General features: G+C 42.8%; 1 protein-coding gene across 1 annotated transcript in view; it reads left to right on the forward strand.

Moving 5' to 3' along the window:
* Window positions 1–18,811, forward strand: part of LOC114667909 (transmembrane 6 superfamily member 1-like) — an 86,449-nt gene extending 67,638 nt beyond the window's left edge. Inside the window, exon 10 of the mRNA XM_028823428.2 lies at window positions 18,443–18,811. Within this exon, the coding sequence (XP_028679261.1) occupies window positions 18,443–18,634 (192 nt within the window). The 3' untranslated portion in view covers window positions 18,635–18,811. The remainder of the gene's footprint in view (window positions 1–18,442) is intronic.
* The last annotated feature ends 5,656 nt before the right edge of the window (window positions 18,812–24,467 follow it).

Genomic DNA, 24,467 nt, shown 5'->3' on the forward strand with positions numbered 1-24,467 from the left:
CACCAAAGAGGAGCGAACTGCAATAGTCCAGACGAGAAGTAACAAGACTGTGAACAAGAATGGCAGTGGTATGGGGAGTGAGGGAGGGTTGGATGCGATTAATATTACGTAGGTGGGACTAAGCAGACCGGGTGACGTTATTAACGTGAGATTGGAGAGATCGAGAACTGTCAAGGATGACACCCAGACTCTTGACCTGAGGTGATGGGGAAACAAAGTGAGTAAAATGAGTCCAGCAAGAACACGGGACACAGTTAGAAACATGTTATGGGTAGATTTCTCAAAAACATTTAAAAATAAAAAAAAGTTTTTCTTCACACAGAGACACATGGAACAAATGATCAAGTAGTATATGGTGGAGTGCACGGCTTTAGGGATGTTCAGAATTAAACTTGATGTTATTTTGGAAAAATCAGGTGGATAGGATCAGATTGGTGAGCTTTTTTTTTGGTTTGAATGGCATGTTCTTGTCAAAGATTTTCTAATATTCTAATGTGCACACTACGAACAAAGACACACACTTGAGAAGAGATGGTCTACTAATACACCAAAGTAACGATAGAAGAAATGAATAAACCAGCCTACTGGGTTAGGGTCAGAGCTATCATAGGTCTTGATCTGATCCTGATCTGTCCTTTCCAAACACATTATTTCATGCATCTTCTTGTTATACTTATTAGAAATTCAGTAAACTATTAATCTATCTGTATCAAGTTATTTTTTTAACCCAAGACTGTTTGCTTTCTGGGATTGTAATTTCTAAAACAATAGTAAACAAGCAGCAGCAGGCAGCATCAGAGCGTCACTTCTTCAAGAATGATGTTATGTTTAAATGTCAGCTGCCTGTGCTATAAATAAGAGCGCAGTTCAGAGGTTTAGGCTGTAGACATAAGGCAATGGACAATCCCCCCCCCTCCCTATCAGGGCTAGTTTCTAAATCTGCTAAACCTTCATGGTGGGCTCACTTGGTGGATCTGTCACAGAGAGCATTCACTCGTGTACAGTGTGGACACTTATGTGTTAAATCACATTTGGTTTTCTTTGCTTCCTTCAGCATTTTTTCATTTGATGGAGGGGTTATGAGGTACTCGGAATATTTGTTTTTTGTTGGAAAGGAAGTGCTTAACATACAGAGGGATTCAGTGTCCTTGCACTTGCATTCAAACAGTGGGCATTTATGATAGGCTATTAAGTTGTAAATGTATGGAGCCTTCCATTTATGATCTGTTACGTTCTTTGGAGGATGCGTATTTACTCAGGTTTGGAATACCAGCTCAGAGAGAAGAGAAGCACTCGTTTATTTGTGTGCAAGTTCTTGGACTATCTTGTGCTCGATCTATCCTACATATAGTTACTTTTACATCTGTATCTCACCTTTGCATCTACACTATGTCGCCAAAAGGTTATGGACACCCCTCTAAATGATTGAGTTCAAATGGTTCATTTTTTGACAGTTTATACAATTCTAGTAGGATTGACTACTGCAATGCGGTGTTCACTGGATGTTCAAGCTGTTCTCTATACAGCCTCCAGCTAATCCAAAATGCTGCTGCAAGAATTATTACAAGAACAAGAAAATACGAAGACATAAGTCCACTTCTTAAATCCTTACACTGCCTCCAGGTTAAGTTTAGGGCCGATTTCAAAATCCTCCTTTTAACATATAAAGCATTAAATGTTCGAGGTCCGGCTTACTTGTCTGAACTTAACATGACTTACAAACCAGAATGCACATTAAGATCTCAAGATGCCGGTCTGTTTGCGATTCCAAGGATTAATAAAATAACAGTGGGAGGTCAAGCTTTTAATTACAGGGCCCCTAAACTGTGGAGTGGTCTGCCTGCTACTATAAGAGATGCCCCTTTGGTCTCAGCTTTTAAATCCCGGCTGAAGACTCATGACTTCAGTTTAGCACACCCTGACTAGAGCTGCTGATTAACTGTACAGACTGCATCTCTGCTGTTAGTCATTAGCACTGAAACATAAGTAACATGATACTTATAATTTGTTACTAACCCTCACCTATTCTGTTTCTCTTCTCGGTACTCAAATGTGGCACTTGGTGCCACGGACCACCTGCCAAGTTGTTTTGTAAAGTCATCCCTGATGGAGGATCGCAGGAATTGTGGGGTAGAGGGGTCCTTTCATTGGATTGGCTGGCCCAGCACTGGCCAAATGGGGGAGGCAGCTTGATGGCTGAGGTCTCCAGGACTCTAAACAAATCCAAATCATATTATGTGATATCATCTACTGTTAAATTCTGCTCCGTACTTGAAAAAATTTTGTTTTTATACTGTATTAAGGATTTGTTCTGTTCTGTGTATTGTATTGTATTGACCCCCTTCTTTTTGACACCTACTGCACACCCAACCTACCTGGAAAGGGGTCTCTTTTTGAACTGCCTTACCCAAGATCTCTTCTGTTTTTTCTTTACAAGGGTTTTTCCCTGTCTTCTTAGAGAGTCAAGGCTGGGGGGCTGTCAAGAGGCAGGGCCTGTTAAAGCCCATTACGGCACTTCTTGTGTGATTTTAGGCTACTATACAAAAATAAATTGTATTGTATTGTATGTACAAGAAATTATGTGAAAATTCTGCTCTGCTACATCTTCTCCAATCAACTGTAAGTGCTATTATTGTAAAGTGGAAGCATCAATGAGCAACAACAGCTTAGCCATTAAATGGTAGACCACGCAGACTAGCAGTGTGGGGCCACTGAGTGCTAAAGCACATAGCTTGTTAAAATTACCAATACTCTGGTGCTTCACTCGCAACAGAGTTGTGAGAGTATGTGTGTAATATTTAAAAATGTATTCATTTCTATTTTTTTTTATTTTGTCTTAAATATTCCTCCATGGTAATGAGCTAGTGCCAGTTCAGGACTGATTTCTGACTTGTGCCTGATGCTGCTGGGATGGACTCCAGCATCCTGTGATGCTGTACTGAAATGTGCACAGTGAAAACGTATTCCTATCATTACCTTTTTAAATATATGGATTACTGCCCAAAAATCTTTCAAGGATTTGTGAAATTTGAAAGATGGAAGGATATTTTATACTGAACAGCATATCCTGCTTTTATATTTCATTGTTTTTATTTATATACAGTGCATCCGGAAAGTATTCACAGCGCATCTCTTTCTCCACATTTTGTTATGTTACAGCCTTATTCCAAAATGGATTAAATTCATTTTTTTTCCTCAGAATTCTACACACAACACCCCATAATGTCAACGTGAAAAAAGTTTACTTGAGGTTTTTGCAAATTTATTAAAAATAAAAAAATTGAGAAAGCACATGTACATAAGTATTCACAGCCTTTGCCATGAAGCTCAAAATTGAGCTCAGGTGCATCCTGTTTCCCCTGATCATCCTTGAGATGTTTCTGCAGCTTCATTGGAGTCCACCTGTGGTAAATTCAGTTGACTGGACATGATTTGGAAAGGCACACACCTGTCTATAGAAGGTCCCACAGTTGACAGTTCATGTCAGAGCACAAACCAAACATGAAGTCAAAGGAATTGTCTGTAGACCTCCGAGACAGGATTGTCTCGAGGCACAAATCTGGGGAAGGTTACAGAAAAATTTCTGCTGCTTTGAAGGTCCCAATGAGCACAGTGGCCTCCATCATCCGTAAGTGGAAGAAGTTCGAAACCACCAGGACTCTTCCTAGAGCTGGCCGGCCATCTAAACTGAGCAATCGGGGGAGAAGGGCCTTAGTCAGGGAGGTGACCAAGAACCAGATGGTCACTCTGTCAGAGCTCCAGAGGTCCTCTGTGGAGAGAGGAGAACCTTCCAGAAGGACAACCATTTCTGCAGCAATCCACCAATCAGGCCTGTATGGTAGAGTGGCCAGACGGAAGCCACTCCTTAGGAAAAGGCACATGGCAGCCCGCCTGGAGTTTGCCAAAAGGCACCTGAAGGACTCTCAGACCATGAGAAAGAAAATTCTCTGGTCTGATGAGACAAAGATTGAACTCTTTGGTGTGAATGCCAGGTGTCACATTTGGAGGAAACCTGGCACCATCCCTACAGTGAAGCATGGTGGTGGCAGCATCATGCTGTGGGGATGTTTGTCAGCGGCAGGAACTGGGAGACTAGTCAGGATAAAGGGAAAGATGACTGCAGCAATGTACAGAGACATCCTGGATGAAAACCTGCTCCAGAGCGCTCTTGAGCTCAGACTGGGGTGACGGTTCATCTTCAGCAGGACAACGACCCTAAGCACACAGCCAAGATATCAAAGGAGTGGCTTCAGGACAACTCTGTGAATGTTCTTGAGTGGCCCAACCAGAGCCCAGACTTGAATCTGATTGAACATCTCTGGAGAGATCTTAAAATGGCTGTACACCGACGCTTCCCATCCAACCTGATGGAGCTAAAGAGATGCTGCAAAGAGGAATGGGCGAAACTGGCCAAGGATAGGTGTGCCAAGCTTGTGGCATCATATTCAAAAAGACTTGAGACTGGAATTGCTGCCAAAGGGGCATCGACAAAGTATTGAGCAAAGGCTGTGAATACTTATGGACATGGGATTTCTCAGTTTTTTTATTTTTAATAAATTTGCAAAAACCTCAAGTAAACTTTTTTCATATTGTCATTATGGGGTGTTGTGTGTAGAATTTAATCCATTTTGGAATAAGGCTGTAACATAACAAAATGTGTATATTTTGTATTATATAATAGACTAGCCATCCCCCGCGGGTTCGCCCGCGTATTAGTGAAACAGGACAGTGAGGAGGGCCCGGCCTGGCTCCCCACTCCTGATGTCACTCTTCCCCCTCCCCTTGGCCCGCAGCCTCTGTCTCTCGGATTAGCATGAATATGTCGCTCCTGCAAGCGAACTCTGATTCTTAGTCCGATGAGAAAGTCACAAAATCAACGGAATGTTCAAAAACAAATTATAGAAAAAAAAAAAAGATCTAAATCCGTGAAGTAGTCCTCTCGTTCGCTAACTAAGGTTGTGAGTGAGGAGGGCCCCGCCCCCGGTAAATCTCTCTTGGATTTGCGCTAATAAATTGATACCGTAAGCGAACTCTGATTCTTAGTGCGATGAGAAAGTCACAAAAACAACAGACTGTTCAAGCAAATTATAGAAAAAAAAAACCAATCTAAATCCGTTAAGTAGTTCTCTCGTGAAAAGCGGACAGACATACAAACTGGTCTAAAAAACTATAAGAAGTTTCGCGCTTGGACCACGAAATTTTTAAAACCGTTTCTTAGCGAGCACTTATGGGCCAAAGGTAACCTACATTCCAAATTTCAAGTCCTCATGGTTCGGGAGATTTCGTGATGAGTGAGTCAGTGGTATTTGGCTTTTATATATATAGCAGAATCTTGGCTATCAAATGAGAATGCCATCAATAGACATTTGGACATAAATCCAGCATATGCAAACTTAAGAAGAACATGTTCATAATAAATAAAATCTTTACAACCAATAACCCCCCCCCCCCCACTACATCATTTTTTGCTATATATTGCCTTTGATTCTTGTAAGTCTAAGCATTATCTTCTGATGAAGGCCCCTAGTAGGGGCTGAAAGCTCAGGAATAAAAACTACTTTATGATACGTGATTTATTTTCTCCCTTTGTGGATCTCCAGCTGCAAATATATGTAGATATATATTTAATAATTTATACAGAGATAGAGAGTGACATAGTGGTTTAGAATTTGTACTTCAAACCGTGAGGTTGGGGATTGAAATCCTGCCACTGACACTGTGTGACCATGAGCAAGTCACTTTACCTGCCTTTGATCTAACTGGAAAACCAAAAGAAGTGCAATCAAACATACATCAAATGTTACAATAAAGGTGTCAGCCAAACAAGTAAATGAGGGTAGGCAGGGTTTGTTCCTAGCTTGCACTCTGTGGTGGCTGGGATGGGCTCTATAACCAGACCCCCTTAAAAAAATCGGGAGTGATCTCCCCTAAACTTTCTCATATAATCAGATATGGGGGTGGATATTTGAGGAGTAAATCGCAAGACAATGATTATATTTTTATACTGTGTACATTAAAGAACCGTCAACAACAAATCAAATCAAATTAATAATATAATGTGCAATTGTTGTCAAAGTAAAGTTGAATAAATCGGACTCTGTCGCTGCATGAATAAAAAAGTACTACTTCTGGGTAGCGGAAAAGTTGATAGAAATGAACATTTTGTACCTAATACTTGTATGCACAATTTGGTTGACCGAAGTGAAAGCACACAAAACACAAACGTTATCGTGTTTACACACACGGACGTAATTCCAAAAATGGTATTTTCGGACTCGGGGAGGTCTAAAACGTGGAGATAAAATAAAAATCTCGAGGTCGAATTTTTGAACGATTACAATGCGTTTATACTTCGTATACGTAAAAAACAACGCGTGCCTAGGCTGGATGCAGCGGATTACATGACATGCATGTATTACAATTTCGACGATAATAAACGGGTACAAAAACAATCCGGCCTGGTTGCCAGGTGGTGATGCTGTCTCGCAAAACGGACACTCGAGTTTACAAGTGGTCACCTTGTTTATGCGAGTATCCTCCCAGAGTCCAAAAAATAATACGATACTAAATTTGCCACAATGTGTGTGTTCGCCCTGTAATGGCAATCATCACCTGCCTAGAGATTTGTTGCTGCCGCCGTTGTCTTGATGTTTACTTTGATAGGCTCTCGCGTCCCTGCTCAGGATAAGTAGGTTTGGAAATTTTTGAATAAAAAAAATACTATTTTCGAAACGGTGTTAAATTTGAAAGATGGATGAATATTTCGTGCTGTACAGGAGTACCTAACATGATACAATGCAAGCAAGGGTAGACAAACGGTCGGATTTATTGCATTTTAGACTTTTTAAGTGTTCTCCTTTATTGTATCATAATCGCAACGCGCGTTACGTCATAAATTCTAATTCTGTCAACTGTATCTCAGCGTGTTTCTCTGCCTGGCTTGTGTCGCACGATCCGCTCGCTTTGTCGCTGACGGCTCTTCTATTTGCGGTTACAGAATGCCATTCTTTGCATGCGCGCGGCGCACCCTTGCTTGGTTTTTGCTCTACAGTCTCTTTCAGGCTGCTTAGTACGAAGGGAGCGCGTTGCATTGTGGGTAACCTCTGCAGTTTCGTGAGATTTACCTGCGCGGAGTGCAATGAGACGTCTTGGCGGTGCCGCGCGTCGTACTGACAAATCTAGAATACGTTTTGTCCTCAGGAGCTACCTACTCCAGTCAGGGTCTCAACAGGAAATGTCTGCCCCGCTGCTGTATAAGAGTCTCGACTATTCATGCGAGGTACAACCTGTGCTTCGCACTCTTCGTTGTCTGCGGCGGGTGAGCAGCTTCTGCTTTGAACAAGTGTATGCGTTTGTATCGTTTTGGGGTAAGACACTTCAGTTGAAAGGAACTACGAACAGTCGGCTAAAAGCCATTAATAACATAAAGCCATTTTGGTGGACTCTGCATTTACTTTATAGTGTCTAGCACTTGATCATGGTGCTTTATTAAGTTGCATTACATCTTTTAACACAGGATGGTATTATAGGGCATTTGGTTAGCCCTTCTCCCTCCTAGCTACAAGGTCCAATGCCCATCTGTCACTGTTTTAAATGGACGGTCTATATTGTCCCTCGTGTGCCGCTATTGGTGATGTAGGTGGTTAACTGGGTTGTGACAGGATTTTCGTGATCCTACAAACTTTTTAAACTTGTGGAGGAGCATGTTGAATATAAACATGTTATCTTTTGATGAAGGCCTAGTACATTTAGCAGAATCTAGTGAAAAGTTTAGTATACATTTATACAGTTAGGTCCATAAATATTTGGACAGAGACAACTTTTTTCTAATTTTGGTTCTGTACGTCACCACAATGAATTTGAAATGAAACAACTCAGATGCAGTTGAAGTGCAGACTTTCAGCTTTAATTCAGTGGGGTGAACAAAACGATTGCATAAAAATGTGAGGCAACTAAAGCATTTCTTGAACACAATCCCTTCATTTCAGGGGCTCAAAAGTAATTCGACAAATGAAATAACTGGAAATCAAATGTTCATTTCTAGTACTTGGTTGAAAACCCTTTGCTGGCAATGACAGCCTGAAGTCTTGAACTCCTGGACATCACCAGATGTTGGATGTCCTCCTTTTTAATGCTCTGCCAGGCCTTTACTGCAGCGGCTTTCAGTTGCTGTTTGTTTGTGGGCCTTTCTGTCTGAAGTTTAGTCTTCAACAAGTGAAATGCCTGCTCAGTTGGGTTAAGATCAGGTGACTGACTTGGCCATTCCAGAATTTTCCACTTCTTTGCTTTAATAAACTCCTGGGTTGCTTTGGCTGTATGTTTTGGGTCATTGTCCATCTGTATCATGAATCAATGTGACTGCTGTATTTAGCTGGATTTGAGCAGACAGTATGTCTCTGAACACCTCAGAATTCATTCGGCTGCTTCTGTCCTGTGTCACATCATCAATAAACACGAGTGTCCCAGTGCCACTGGCAGCCATGCACGCCCAAGCCATCACACTCCCTCCACTGTGTTTTACAGATGATGCGGTATGCTTTGGATAATGAGCTGTTCCACGCCTTCTCCATACTTTTTCTTGCCATCATTCTGGTAGAGGTTGATCTTGGTTTCATCTGTCCAAAGAATGTTTTTCCAGAACTGTGCTGGCTTTTTTAGATGTTCTTTAGCAAAGTCCAATCTAGCCTTTCTATTCTTGAAGCTTATGAGTGGCTTGCACCTTGCAGTGCACCCTCTGTATTTACTTTCATGCAGTCTTCTCTTTATGGTAGACTTGGATATCGATACACCAACCCCTGGAGAGTGTTGTTCACTTGCTTGGCTGTTGTGAAGGGGTTTCTCTTCACCATGGAAATGATTCTGCGATCATCCACCACAGTTGTCTTCCGTGGACGTCCAGGTCTTTTTGCATTGCTGAGTTCACCAGTGCTTGATTTCTTTCTCAGGATGTACCAAACTGTAGATTTTGCCACTCGTAATATTGTAGCAATTTCTCGGATGGGTTTTTTCTGTTTTCGCAGCTTAAGGATGGCTTCTTTCGCCTGCATGGAGAGCTCCTTTGACCGCATGTTGTCTGTTCACAGCAAAATCTTCCACATGCAAGCACCAACCCTCAAATCAACTCCAGACCTTTTATCTACTTAATTGATAATGACATAACGACGGACTTGACCACACCTGCCCATGAAATAGCCTTTGAGTCAATTGTCCAATTACTTCTGAGCCCCTGAAATGAAGGGATTGTGTTAATAAAATGCTTTAGTTGCCTTACATTTTTATGCAATCGTTTTGTTCACCCCACTGAATTAAAGCTGAAAGTCTGCACTTCAACTGCATCTGAGTTGTTTCATTTAAAATTCATTGTGGTGATGCACAGAACCAAAATTAGAAAAACGTTGTCTCTGTCCAAATATTTATGGACCTAACTGTAGTTGAGAGAGCTTGCCTAGAGAAAGATGGAATTTAGTTTTAGCAAAGACAGAAGTCTATCCTATTGAGAACAGCGATCAACCAGACTTTGCCAAAGTGGAGATCTTTGAACAAGCAAGGACAGCCTGGAGATCAGAATAATTACATTCACAGTCTGAATCACAATCTGATTGTATGGGTGGTTACCTACCAGGTAACACATGTGGTTGATCTCCAGGCTGTCAAATAAAATGAACCACACGCCGTGACGCAGCGTAAAGGGGCTTCGCCTCCGACGCTAATGTCCGTTCCCCGCGAGGGGTGCAGTGGAGTTTGTATGCCCGATGAGCCTAAATAAGGGTGAAACACGTGTCACGTACTCTTTGCATTATTTGACAGTAAACTATGTAACATTCTATGATCCGCTTCTCGCAAGTAGGATTAGTAGAATGTAATTAAGTTAATTACAATTAGATTAAGACACACATCAGTATTCTTAACTCTATGTGTCAGTACAACAGCAGCTATTCTGTAGACGAGAAACTAAGCAGTTCCAAAACATTTAATCAAGTAATCTGTTATGAAATGTAACATTGATATCTGCGTATAAATTGAGGCTGATTAATAAAGTGGGCCTACTTGGGCTGGCAAAGTGTATTACTTCTGAAGGAAACATAAGGGGAGCAATAAGGTGTGATTTTTTTCATGTCCAGAGTTTGCATGCTTTGCCCATTTTCTTGTAGGTTTTATCAACCAGTCCAAAGATTTGCTTCTTAGATTTGCCACTAACGGGTAATTGGCTTTGTTGTGGTGCGCCCCATGCTGGACTGGCATTCCATCTAAGGTTTGTTCCTTTCTTGTGAATGACACTGCCAGACTGACATCTTTTCCAGAACTGGCAACTGGCTTTGTTTGAGTGCACCAAATGCTGGACTAGCATTTCATCCAGATTTGGTTCCTACCTTGTGAATGGTACTGCCCAACTGGCATCCTGTCCACAAATTGTTCTTACCTTGTGCCAGCTGCTTACAAGATAGTTGTTAACTTTACACAGACCTAACGGAAATATGCAGATTTGAAGAAAGATACAGCCATCAATTTATTATAGGTATGCCTCCTCATTTTGACTGGTCCTTCAGCAGCATCCTCTCAAATCCAAGAGTTAGAAGAATTTAAGCTACTTACCTTCTACTAAGCGGAGGTCCTCAACTACAACTTGGTCTCTCAGGATGCCTAAATGAGTTTGTCGCACTCTAGTGGCAAAACTCTGAACTGCCTTCTGGATAGGTTCTCCTAGGACAGCATTTAGTATGAATATTTATTCATCGACACATGTACAGTATACAAATAATTTGAGTTAGTTTAGTATTTCTGAACTAAGTCTACTACTGCTCATCTAATCAGGTTGCTCTAGGTCACAAACCGATGTAGTGAGGGGATAATGATAAACCAAAAGATGATCAGACTAACTTCGATTCAATTGCCACCTGTGTCTTTCTGACTCAATTAAAACTTTGAAAAGAAAAAAGTGAAGGTGTGAGAAATATTGAGCTGATGCGGTCCATATTGGGTCATGTAAAGCTTGACAAACTGTAAGAATTACCAGATTAGATATGGAGACATCTCCGCTATTATCCAAACAAACAAGCAAAATGTAGACTAAAAGGTCTGTTTGTCAGGCGTCTTTATGTTTTTATTTGGATGGTGATTTCACGAAAAAAAACATCAGTTTAGAAATGGCAGGTGTGAACGGGAACACTGCCAAGCAATGGAATAAACGGGTTTCATTAATAGTTAAATAGGAGATTTGGGTGGAGCAAACATGGTGGACCTTTGTGACTGTTTGACTCCCCAGAATTAACTGGTCATCTGTTGGCTTGCTTTGCATCTCTTTATTGTTTGGCTAACAGGTAATGAAAGAACAATTAAGTAAGTCCGTTACAATTAAGGCAAACGCAGTGCATTAAATTAGTAACAGTAACTGGTCAACAAAGTGTCTGAACATAAACCTAACACCCCTGCCCTAGACATTATACTTAACCCACAGATACAGGCTATAAGGCAAACTCACTCTTTTCCACATTTAAAAGGCACATTGCCATGACAAACATCTGACCATCCAGAGATTCTCAAATATAATTAAACAGAATGAAAGTTTTTCCCATATTTTAACAGACAAGCTTAAGAAAATTGAAACAATGGTATGGCGCGAGTGCTGCATCAGTGAGGCAGAAGGACTAACTCAGTGTTACCCAACCTCAGTCCTGGGGGACCCCCCCTGTGGCTGCAGGTTTTTGTTCCAACCAGATTCCTAATCAGTGACAACACCTGATGGCACTGAGCTCATTTAATTAGCTGGGATTATTTTTCTTTTATTCGACATTCAGAAAAGCACAGCAGGATGATTGTTACATTTATAAGACATTTAGAAATATTTCTGCTCTTGCTGTTGATTTAAATGCTTAACTCTCTTTTGTTAATTTTATTATATTTTGCCCTTTCTCTGTGCAGTTTTTCCCCTTCATTGTATCTTATTAATTAATGGCAATTAGAAATGAGCAGAGCAGACATGCTGGCAAACAACACTAAATAATCAAAGGCTGCAAGTACTTTAGCATCAGACCCACTAATTAGTAAATAATGGATTAATTAAACAATTAGAACACCTAGAAAAGTGGAATGAAAATCAAGATGAAAATATTGTTAAAAAGAAAAAAATACATCATACCTATATAACTGCTTGGTACATCTCTCTATTATAAAAAAAAATCTTGGGAGGGAGACTAGGGAGACGAGACGTGATCTTCTCGGAAGACAATTTGACGTCCCACGAGAGACCAAGCAGTGAGACAACATTTAAAACAAGTTCACGGACATCTAACCTAGCAGTTGTTGGAATGCATTTGGCAGACACACTTCATGTGCTCACCGCTCTTTAAAACGACGACAAGCTGAACACGCAGCTCGCCAGCAGCAGCAAACCAGCAGATGATCCGAGCTCATCTCCTTAGCGTGCGTTCAGCCAAACAACGCAAGCGCGAAGTGGCAAAAGGACAGCTGCTGTACAGGCTTTGAAATGATCGACGCGCAGCGCGACAAGCAGAAAACGCAGCTCGCCAGCAGTAGCAAGCCAGCAGATGATCCGACCGCTTCTCTTTAGCATGCGTTCAGCCACCCCCAGGAAATAAAGGACAAGTATTCTATTTACAAAAGTTTTAAAGTAAAAGTGAAAATAATGCATATGTAACAATTCCCATGAAAATAACAATCTCTTTAAATTGTATATCTGGTAAACCAAACCCAGGGGTGGTCGAGCGAAGCAAACAGGTGGCAGAGCCCCCTAGTTTTAATATATATATTTAATATCTTGTGGTGCCTGGTGGGCATCCATGCCCGGCTGGGACGCCCAGGAGGAGTGGAGGAGGGCTTGTGCCTCCTCCAGGACACGAGAGGGCGTCCTCCCTGGTGGCTTTGGGGACCACGGGTACGGAGCTTGGAAGCTCAACCCTGTAGGGTCCCGTGGTCACCGCCAAGGGGCGCCCCAATGCCTTGGGAGTGTTGGCCCTCAGTACTTCCGCCACACCGGGAAGTGCTGGGGAGAAGAGACTTGAAGACACCCGGTGGACTTCCCGGCTTCACCATGGGAGCTTCTGCCACACAGGGGTGTGGCTACGAGCCCCAGGATGCAGCTGGAGCCCTTCCAGGGTGAATAAAAGGGGCCGCCTCCCTCCAGTCAGGGGCGAGAGTCGGGTGGAAGAGGACGAAGCTTGGTGGAGAGGAGTGGAGGTGGACCAGAGACTGATAAGGCATTGTGTGGTGGCCAGGACTTAAAGGGGTGATTGGTGCCGAGGCACTGGGTATGTGCACTGTATATACTGTGAATAAACACGTGTGTGGTAAAACCATCATGTCTGCCTGTCTGTGTCCGGGCTGTTCCCCACAATCTATATACTGTATATAATTCACTAAGCCGCCGACAAGTAGCCACCCATGGAAAGCACGCAAGACAGCCACGCCCACCAACTCTAAGACCATTGGATACGACGACAACTCTCAGAGCCACGCCCACCAACTCAGATGCGCCACCTCGGAAAACAGGCCGTCATATATGTTCGTTTGAGCTACAGTCCACATGCACCTGTTGTCGTTGTTCCCCATGAACGAGGAACTCCCAGTAAGTGCGGGTCATACGTTCGCACTGATTACGTCCCTGCCCCCCCCCCCTCGCTACTACCATGGTCGGGTGACACAAAACACGCTGTCAGTCCAGCTGTGACCCACGTTGACTGTTCATTTGCCTTCCATTGCCACCGCTTTAAATGTATTTCATGGAAACAACACTTCTTTCAATGTTATACAGATTCCTGCATCAGGTAACTGCACGCGCGCTACACTGAATGGATCAACGTGTGTCTACCTGGCGCAGAGAGGCGTGGGTAAGCCATTGAACCCCATTCGTGCTGGAAACCAGGGCTTGCAATTGTTCCCCACGAACGAGGAATTCCCAGTAAGTGCGGGTCATATGCTTGCACTGATTACGTCCCTGCCCTTTGTACACCACTTTGCTACTACCATGGTCGGGTGACTTGGTGGATTATATATAGAAAAGCAGCTGGAACTGCAAAGAACAATGAAAAGTCTACGTGGCGCAGAGGTGCATTTGGACTGTACCAGAGACAAAAGCGAATGAGGCGCTGTTTGGAAAATGAACAGTCAACGTGACTCACAGGTGCATGTAGACTGTACAAAGACAAAAACGACTCAGGTGAGGAGTTGGGGGTGGGCACATGAGCAGGCAGTGCATACTGAACTAGCATGACGGAGGGGACGGAATGGGCGTCCTTCCCCTCTCCTCCCGTTCTGCCCTGCGCGCCCGAGCGGAAGGAGAAGGCCCGATGGCGGTCCTCCAGTTTTCAGTCACGGACAATTGTATGTTGGTTCGTACCGTGCATTGTTACAATGTTACTTTTCTTGGTGGTTTATTAAATTACAGATTTTTCAAATGTTAATTTTTTCCCTGTGCTTAAAAATCATTAAAAAAGCGGCCTGATTATGCTACGCCACGGGTTAGCTAGTAATATATATACAGAAATATATATATATTTTTTTCTTTTACCAAACTTAGTTTTCTAATTTCTATATTGTTCCCAAAACACAGAACTTGGGAAATAACACATAACTTAATTAGCCCAGGAGTCCAATTAAAAACAGAAGCTGGTTGGAACAAAAACCTGCAGCCACAGGGGGGCCACGGACCGAGGTTGGGAAACACTGGACTAAATAGTACACCACCATAATTCTCTGTGTCTTTTATTTATTTACTAGAAACGATTTATTGTTTTGTTTGCAAATTATAATTCTAAGATAAAAATTGATTAAAAAAAGAGAGAGCCCAGTAGCTGTCCCTGGCACCGCCATCTGAGAGCTGTTTCAGATGCACGTCTGACGCAGTCCTCCTCAATTAGATTCCTCCTTGTGTTTCCATGGTTACCACGGCTGATGTGCTCATTTTATTATGGGAGGTGACAGTGTGGACAGTGTGGGCTGTCAGCTTACTGCAGCCTAAATGGACAAAAACTGATAAACCAGGCACTTTAAGCCAACATTTCCAAGTCACATTCTTGACTTTTTATGGCGTCTTTCAAAGTGAATATGGTCACAGAGTGGAGCTTACTGCAGTCTAAATGGGCAAAACTGATAAATCACTTTTTTCTGCAAAAAATCCGTATCGTTGACTTTCTTTACTTTTTATAGAACCTATGAAAATTAATATTGCTACAAATTGTTTAGTTAGATCGTAAAAATTAGTGTACATTTCAGCTCAGCAGAACAGCCTAACAGCTGGGCTTTGGGTTTGAATCCTAGCCTGGTCATCCACCTGCGTAAAGTTTGTACATTCTCTTTGTGTGAAAAATGGGTGATTCTAACTTGGCTCTTTCTGAGTAAATGGAATGGAAGCTGCCAGGATCGGCTTTGCCCTTTTATCACTTTGAGCTGCTTAGAAAAATACACACATGAATAGATCTCAATGGCTTTTATGCGAAGTTAATTGATGGCTCAATTAAAACTGCATACAGTGGACAGACAGGTAGACTTTATTACTTTTAAAGTAACATCGGGGATACATTAGATGTGTGTTATGTTGATTGGGTACTCAAAATTGGCCCAGTATGAGTGAGTGTGTCCCCTGGTGCTGCCAGGGCAGACTGGGTTCTATGACACAGAATTGGGTAAGTTGGTTCCACAATGAATGGATAATACAGTAATCCCTCGCTATATCGCGCTTCGCCTTTCGCGGCTTCACTCCATCGCGGATTTTATATGTAAGCATATTTAAATATATATCGCGGATTTTTTGCTGGTTCACGGATTTCTGCGGACAATGGGTCTTTTCATTTCTGGTACATGCTTCCTTAGTTGGTTTGCCCAGTTGATTTCATACAAGGGACGCTATTGGCAGATGGCTGAGAAGCTACCCAACTTACTTTCTCTCTCTCTCTCTTGCGCTGACTATCTGTGATCCTGACGTATTAGGGTGTGAGCAGGGGGGCTGTTCGCACACCTAGACGATACGGACGCTCGTCTAAAAATGCTGAAAGATTATCTTCACGTTGCTACCTTCTGTGCAGCTGCTTCCTGAAGCGACATGCTGCACGCTGCTTCGCATACTTAAAAGCTCGAAGGGCACGTATTGATTTTTGCTTGCTTGTTTTTCTCTCTCTCTCTCTCTCTCTCTTTCTCTGCTCCTGACGGAGGGGGTGTGAGCTGCCGCCTTCAACAGCTTTGTGTCGCGGTGCTTCGCATACTTACAAGCCAAACAGCCCTATTGATTTGTTTGCTTTTCTCTATCTTTCTGACATTCTGTGCTCCTGATGCGCACTCCTTTGAAGAGGAAGATATGTTTGCATTCTTTTAATTGTGAGACGGAACTGTCATCTCTGTCTTGTCATGGAGCACAATTTAAACTTTTGAAAAAGAGACAAATGTTTGTTTGCAGTGTTTGAATAACGTTCCTGTCTCTCTACAACCTCCTGTGTTTCTGTGCAAATCTGTGACCCAAGCATGACAATATAAAAATAACCATATAAACATATGGTTTCTACTTAGCGGATTTTCTTATTTCGCGGGTGGCTCTGGAATGCAACCCCCGCGATGGAGGAGGGATTACTGTATTGTAATGGCACTGACTCTTACTGCGGCCTATGTGCAGTACGACATCAGTGCTGTGTCAGCAGCAGTCTCAGCAGGCACTCAGTATTGGAATGAGCGGCTTCAGTCCTTATAGAAAGGGTGAGCCTGCCAGTCACGCAATCTTCATTCTAATATGGCTAAAGCAAGCTATCCTGTTAAGAATAGCAAGCTACACCAAAAAAGCAATAAATAAGCAAAAACGTATTGGGTTGGTGCTACACTGGTGTCGGAAGCAGAATGAGGAAAAGAGCTGTGATCAGACTCAGAAAGCACCAACAAATGAGAGCTTGGGTTGTTGTAAGGAGAGCCTTAAATCCAGATTCCCATTTTGTCTAACTCTGGGCTTTGAAGGAAACAGTCTATTCCAGGTCCTGGATCTTATCTTGAAGGAATGAATGGAAGTCTGAGTGAATCAGAATAGACATTGGGTTTTCCAAGCAGTTTCTTTTATTTGCATAATGCTTACAATTTGTAATCCTTTCCTTCTAAAGATTTACATCATAGGTTCCCAACCTTTTTTGGGGTGAAAGCCCACTTTTTGAAAAGAGTGATTCGATAGCCCCCCCCCCTTGGGTGAACTATACTATACTATATACAGTATTGAAAAACAAGGACAGATTTTTATTAGAAGATATTACACCAATATTGTTATTTCTCAAAATATGATTAAAAAATATACATCATTAAAAAAATGAATATAATATTATTAGTGAGAGGGCTGAGCTTGGTGTGATGACACTAATTTTTCGATGTTTGGTGCCACTTTTGTCATCAGCAATCTTAAATTGCCGCATTCCACTAACGACAATCTGTTTCTTTTCTTTTCTTAACTGATTGTTGACCGTGCTAAATTCTCTTTTTGGCTAAATATGATGATGGGAGGCTTGTAGTTCGTCTAATTTGTGTTGCCATCAGGGAAAAGCAGTGTTTTTTTCCAATGAAGAGGCGTATCTGTGAGATTTGTTGTTTGGTGAAAGTGAAATCCACATACGCGAGCGGCAGAGACGTGAAGTGGCCGGGCCGGGGGGTTGGCGAGTGAAATGAGTTTTTAATAAGTAGCTCCATGTAAGTTTTCCTTTGAATGTGATCTGTAATTTTAGGTTTACACTTGCTCTGAAGAAATTTCTGAAACAATCTGGTATTGATAAAAAAACTTCTCATGTATTTATAGTAATGTTTAATGACTCTGTCAAAACATGCATAGATTTGGTCCTCTGCACGTGCGTTCATCTTGTAAGGACTTGCATGATCTGAGAATGCACCATTTGTGCAAAATTGTAAATATAATGTACCATCCATCCATTCTCCAACCTGCTATATCCTAACTACAGGGTCACGGGGGTCTCCTGGAGCCAATCCCAGCCAACACAGGGCGCAAGGCAGGAAACAAACCCTGGGCAGGGCGCCAGCCCACCGCAGTATAATGTACCAATACCTACTAGTTAATACAGACGGGTCTTTCTTAATGGACATTTAGAATAATTGGTTGCAGCATACGTTTGATGATTTTTAATATTAATCAAACTTTTCAGCATGTTCTTGTGAGTACTGCCCAAGGGGGTGGCGTCCTCAACACCCTCTTAATATGTCTTGGACCAGAAATGCCCCCTTAGATTTCTTTAGTGCCCACCGGTGGGTGATACCACCCCCATTGGGAACCTTAGATTTACATGTTTGGTAAATTGAAGAGTTTAATTGTACTCGTGTGTGAGTCGAGTGTTGGTTCCTGCCTTGCTCCTGGTGCTGCCAGGATAGGCTCCAACCACCACAACTTTAAGCAGGTTTCAAAATGTCATGCTGTGTGCTAATTATATTTTGTCCTTCTTCTTGTTTGTGTTTGCAGGGCCAGTTTTCTCACATTGGGGCTTCTCTGCACACGAGGACACCATTTTCATACAGGGTGCCTGAGGAAGCAAAAACCATGTTCCTATTTATAAACCTAGTTTACGGACTCCTGCCCCAGCTATTTGCCTACAGATGTGTGACAAACCCAGAATTCTTTCTGAAAAACAAAGAGAATCAAAAGACAGAGTGAGGCAACATACAAGTGTGACGTTAGGTTGGTTAGCCGTCCTCGTTTTGTTTTGTTTCTAAGTGCATTGGATTTAATGTTCACAGATATTCTCAGTTGGCAAACTCTAAGTGTATACAGAATAACAAAGTGAAGGCAGCAAGGCACCGTTAAAATAGCTCCTGTGCTGGGATGAACTTATTCAAAGTTGAATTTTCTAAAGTAATTGGTTTAGCATGAGGTTCAGTTTATAGATGCAAATTACAAAGGTACAATTTTGATAAAAATGGGCCATAGACGTGTAAAGTATTTGTGTGTGTTCACTGTAAAATTTATAATATGCAACTGTTACTCGGTTTGGGGGGAGCAGGGTCACATATTTTAGAATGGTGCTATTGATATACAACAATATTACTTTTGTAACTCATCATGTGTTAACATTTTCCTTAAATTAATGTTTTGATAGTAGCACTGGCAAGAAAATCTTGAACTGGGATTCATAACAATATATCAAAGTAGCCAAGGGTCAGAGCCCTTCACTTTTTATGCATTTTGTTACGCTGCAGTCATTTCAATTCCTTTTCCCCCTCATCAAGCAACACTCAATATTCCATAATGACAAAGCAAAAACAGGATTTTAGACATTTTTGCATATTAATTCAAAATAACAAAAAAAAATGAGCTACCATATTGACACAAGTATTCAGATACTTACTCAGTACAGGTAGTCCCCAAGTTACGGACATCCGAACGGGGCCGCAGCTGTCTGGGGGACGTGACGCTGGCTCCTCAGTAACCGTCGCTCCATCATCACCGGCCTGGGGACGCTGCAAGTGGTGGGTTTGGGGTGTGGTTTCGCTGCTCGCACAGTTTAGTGTCAATCGGGCGGCTCTGGTTGATGAATGGGGCAGTGGGGGCCGCACCCCATTCATTCTCAGTGGGCGGCTGGGTGCGTGGCAAGCGGTGACCCGGGGCCGCAGCTACCCGCTCATGTGCAGGATGGAGGCTTGATGGTGCGGTTCGCTGCCCGCCCACCACGCCACCGCAGCTACTGCTCCAGGCTGGATGGGGCATTTCACTGCCCGCCCATCACACAGCCTTGAACGGCTGCCCCATTCGTTCTCAGTGGGCAGCTGGTGATGCTGCAAGGTTGTGGCCCGGTTGTGGGTGAATGGGGTGTTGTGAATGGTTTGCATTGTAGTGTGCCTCGGGGGCGGTGGTGGGTGATTCACTACCCACCTTTGGCTGCACCCTGTTCGCTCTCAGAGGGCAGACGCCACAGGCAGCATACTGTATGCAAGTGGAGGTGACTGTGTGGTGGGTGGGTGGTGAACCGCCCCTCGCCGCCCCCATTCATTCTCAATAGCAAGCCTGCTTGTACTGTTACGCACATAGCAGGACGTTGTCTCTCGTCAGTACACCAGACGTGCCTTCCTGCTGTGATGGCGTGTACACTGCTGTGCAGAACAGCTCATCTTAACCCTTCACCAGTGTCGCTGAAACACAAATCTGATGCAAGTGCTGGTGATACAGTAAAGAAGAGAAAAACCATCACCATGGAAAATAAAGTAGAAATAATCAAAAGGTCAGAGAGCGGTGAAACTTCATCATTCATTGGCAGAGCACTTGGTTACAGTCGGTCAACAACAGCATTTATTAAAATAATGTACCTGCTCCGACTTACATACAAATTCAACTTAAGAACAAACCTACAGTCCCTATCTCGTACGTAACCCGGGGACTGCCGGTACTTTGTTGAAGCCCCCTTTGGCAGCAATTACTCTCCCGAGCAGGGGTGGGCAAAGTCATTCCTGGAGGGCCGCAGTGGCTGCAGGTTTTTGTTCCAACCCAATTGCTTAATAAGAAGCACTTATTGCTCTAGAAACACTTCTGCTTCATTTTAGTTATCTCCCTTGTTAAGATTATGAACCCTTATTGCTTATTTAAGTCTTAAACCGCTGCATTCTTGGTTTTTAATTGCTCCTTATTAGCAATAAGATGCAAATGACAAAAGAAACCAGCAGTTATCCATTTTGCTTGTTACCCTTTACACCTCTGTGTGTATTTATCGTGCACTATTTGGTTTAATTAAATACTTGGAAGGAATGAGAAGAGAAAAAAGTGAAGGATTGAGAATTACCCATCCGTTTTACACTTCAGAGTATTTGGATGATATCCTTAGAATGGAAAAAAAAAATCATCTAGGATATGAGAATGACTTGACATAGCAGAGTTAAAGCACTAACAAGCCATGAAATGTAATTATTGGCAAGGATTCTTTTCTAATTAAGCAACTGGGTTGGAACAAAAACCCGCAGCCACTGCGGCCCTCCAGGAATGACTTTGCCCACTCCTGCTCTCGAGTCTACATCTGCCATTCTTCTCTGTCGGTCCTCTCAAGCGGTGGCAGGTTGCACAGACACTGTCAGTGGACAGCTGTTTTGCAGGTAACTTCTTCAACCTCGTAGCTTAAGGTTCTGCTCATCTGTGAGACCTTCTATAGACCTACGTACAGTATGTGCCGTTTCCTGATCAGTCCAGTCCTGTGGATTGACCACAGGTGGACTCCAAATATCTCGACGATGATCAATAGGACGGGATGACCCTGAGCTAAAGCAATCTATCTGAATACTTAAGACATTTCAAGTTTTTATTAATCAATTTGCAAACATGTCTAAAATCCTGCTTTCGCTTTGTCATTCTGGGATATTGAATTTTGCTTGATGACGGAAAACAAAATCAATGATTTTAGCACAAGATTGATATAAAAAAGTCAAGGCGTCTGAGTATTTTTTGTATGCTCTTTATACTCTCAAACTTCCTTAATCCAAATGAGGGTTGTGGCCATCGTGTGGTATGGGGGGGGGGGTGAATGGGGTCAGTTGGATTTGATCAGAGCCTGTCCCAGCAGCACGGAGAGCAAGGCAGGAAACATCTCTGGACAGGCTGTCAACTCACCACAGGCCCCACTTGCACACAAAACCACATTGACACAGCGGCCATTTTGCAAGTGCCAGACAGCTCAACTGGCACAGCTCTGGGCGTGTGGGTGAAAAACTGAAGTACAGAAAGAAGAACCTACACAGATGAGTAGGGGCATGCAAACTCCACACAGACATGAGGTTCAGACACAGCAGTATAGAGGCCCGTGAAACAGCAGCACGGCTCGAACAAATACACACTGCAATAATAAAAACTGAACACAGCAGTGGCAGAGTGCTTGTAGCAGGGTAGACTATATGAAGATTCGCAAGACGTGAAGGAAGGAGGATGGCACAAATGGGTGGCACAGCCTCAACATGTGTGCCTTTCTTACAGTAAATCTTGATGACATAACATACATAAAAAACATTTTTCTACTAGAACTTGTTATTAAGCATCAAGCGTCACAAGCATGACAGATAGATAAATGCTGCCTCTCCGCACCATGCTATTTAAGAAAAAAAAGAAAAAGTATGGTGAAGTGGCTACTGTTGCTGCCTCCTCACAGCTCCAGGTGACGGAGTTAAATGTCACTGCCTGGTCATGATCTATGTAGATTTTCCTCGAGGTACTCTGGTGTTCCTCACATACAACACGTGAAGAGGAGATTCATAATTAGCTGAGTGTGGGCTTGGGAGTGGGTCAGTGAGCCCTGTGATGGACTGGCAGAGCTCCGTCCAGGGTTGGTTCTTGCGATGAGCCTCATGAACTGGTTTCTGGGATTCATCCATCCATCCATTATCCAACCCGCTGAATCCGAACACAGGGTCACGGGGGTCTGCTGGAGCCAATCCCAGCCAACACAGGGCACAAGGCAGGAACCAATCCCGGGCAGGGTGCCAACCCACCGCAGTTCTGGGATTCAAATTATGTTAATTAAAAGAAACACGGTAACTTTTCATAAATTTAAAAAAGAAATATGCATTATATTTTATATAAAACAGTCGTGTTAACATTGTGGCATAGTGACAGAATGGGTAGCATTGGTACATCATACCTCTTGGATCCTAGCTCCTTCATTTTGTGTGGAATTCACTTTCCCCACATTCATGTGGAGTTTCCTTTCCAAAGCTAAGTCATTGGAGTGACTGTCAAATCCTGATTGACCTGGTGTGAATGTCCGAGCCCCAAAATGGACGTGAGCCCCAAAATGGACATGTGTTCCATCTGGTGGTTGGTTGTGGCCATGCTAAAAAAAAGCAGATTCAGAATACGAATGCCTGGATGAGTGTGGTTACCATCCTCTGTCACAACAACGTTTAGGCGGAGAATCCCGACATGATTCTGGTTGGTCCACAACAGTTGATGGATTTCTGATCTAACCAGTGTCTTAATGTGGTTCATGTCATCCAAAAAGCCAAGAAGAGCAGATAGCCCATCCAGTGTGTAAAGTAGGCCCCCTTCTCTGACATACGTAGATGGGACATGAATACAGCTACTTAATGGATGAGGAAGAATGGAATGCACACGGGGCAACTGTCCCTCCCAACAGTTAAGATTCAAACTACAAAGATAATTGTTAAACTTGCACTGAGAAGACATTTCTCTGATTTTTTCTCAAGTGATACACTGACAATGGTTTTAATTTTGTTTTTAAAATTGCAAATTCTGATTAAAAATAAAGAGGAAATCCAGTTACTGAAGTGTACAGCCTGGCCTTTGATTTCTTATATGCAATTTGTGTCATCTAATTTTCACGTTGTTTATTTCTGATAAGGATCGCGATGGTAACAGGTAAGGCACAACTCCTACTGGAAATCTCCAACTCCAGCCTTAGTTATCCAAGAGAAATATAATCCTGGGTCTCGTTTCATTGGGCCATGTGTAACACACTTCCTGTGAGAGGCACCCACGGAGCATTGTCATTGGATGTCAAACTAACTATCTCATGATTTCCATTTGATCTTGAGAAATGGCGCCTGAAATCCAAAATGCTTGAGGACTGCCAGACTCCTACGGCGAATAAATACCAAGACCATGTTGAGCAATCTCATTCTATGGATTGCTGCACCAAAAACAAAGCTTGTTATCGGACATGAGGATGGAGACTTCAATTGTTCGATAATTTAACCCCTTGTTGCCTACATTCTTTTATCTATATATATAAAATTACTTTTGCGTTTGAAACGGAAATTACGTATGACCACGCGATATGGAAATTACGTATGAAACGGAAATTACGTATAAGTGCACCCCGCGTCATCTTCTCCCAGCCCTCCTGTCTGGACTACAGCGCTGAGCCGTCCGCCGCCAGGCGCGTTCTGACAGAGAAGTTTTATTTATTCGTCCACGTGACTGTCGCGGAAACTGCCACATTGTAAGTTTTTTTTAGTTGGCAGTACTCAATAGTAGAAGAGATGAGGAAAACAGGTTTGCGTCTTTCTACTTTTTAACTGCGGCGAGCTGTAAACAATGTGCGTGAGAACAAAGTGGACGCTGGGAGGCGCGGAATGTCAGCCTACTCCGCGGGGTCGACAGCTTCGCAGTTTCGGGCAGTGTCCTCTCTTCTCGCACTGTTTGTGACACTTCAAGTGCCCCGTCGGCTCCTGGGAGAGTGGAAATCTTTGCGAATGAGTGTAATCGGCGCCATCGAAGCAGGACTCGGTTTGTAAGTTACCCTGCACGACTACTTACTGTCCCTTAAGGTAAGTTCGGGTCACTAAAACCCCGCAACATTCAAGGTTCCTTTTGTGAAGTAAATCACAGGCACATAGTGCAAGGTTGTCAGGCAGAAATTTGGACGATCACATAGAAAATGTAATTTCTATACCACAGCGGTCACGTAGCGCCTTTCACAAGGGATCTACTACCGACAGATAATCCAAATACATTTTAGCTGCTGTTAGTAATACTTACCTGTTGTGTTATAGCACCT

The sequence above is a fragment of the Erpetoichthys calabaricus genome, chromosome 17 (assembly GCF_900747795.2).
Source record: "Erpetoichthys calabaricus chromosome 17, fErpCal1.3, whole genome shotgun sequence".
Classification (NCBI taxonomy): Eukaryota; Metazoa; Chordata; class Cladistia; order Polypteriformes; family Polypteridae; genus Erpetoichthys; species Erpetoichthys calabaricus.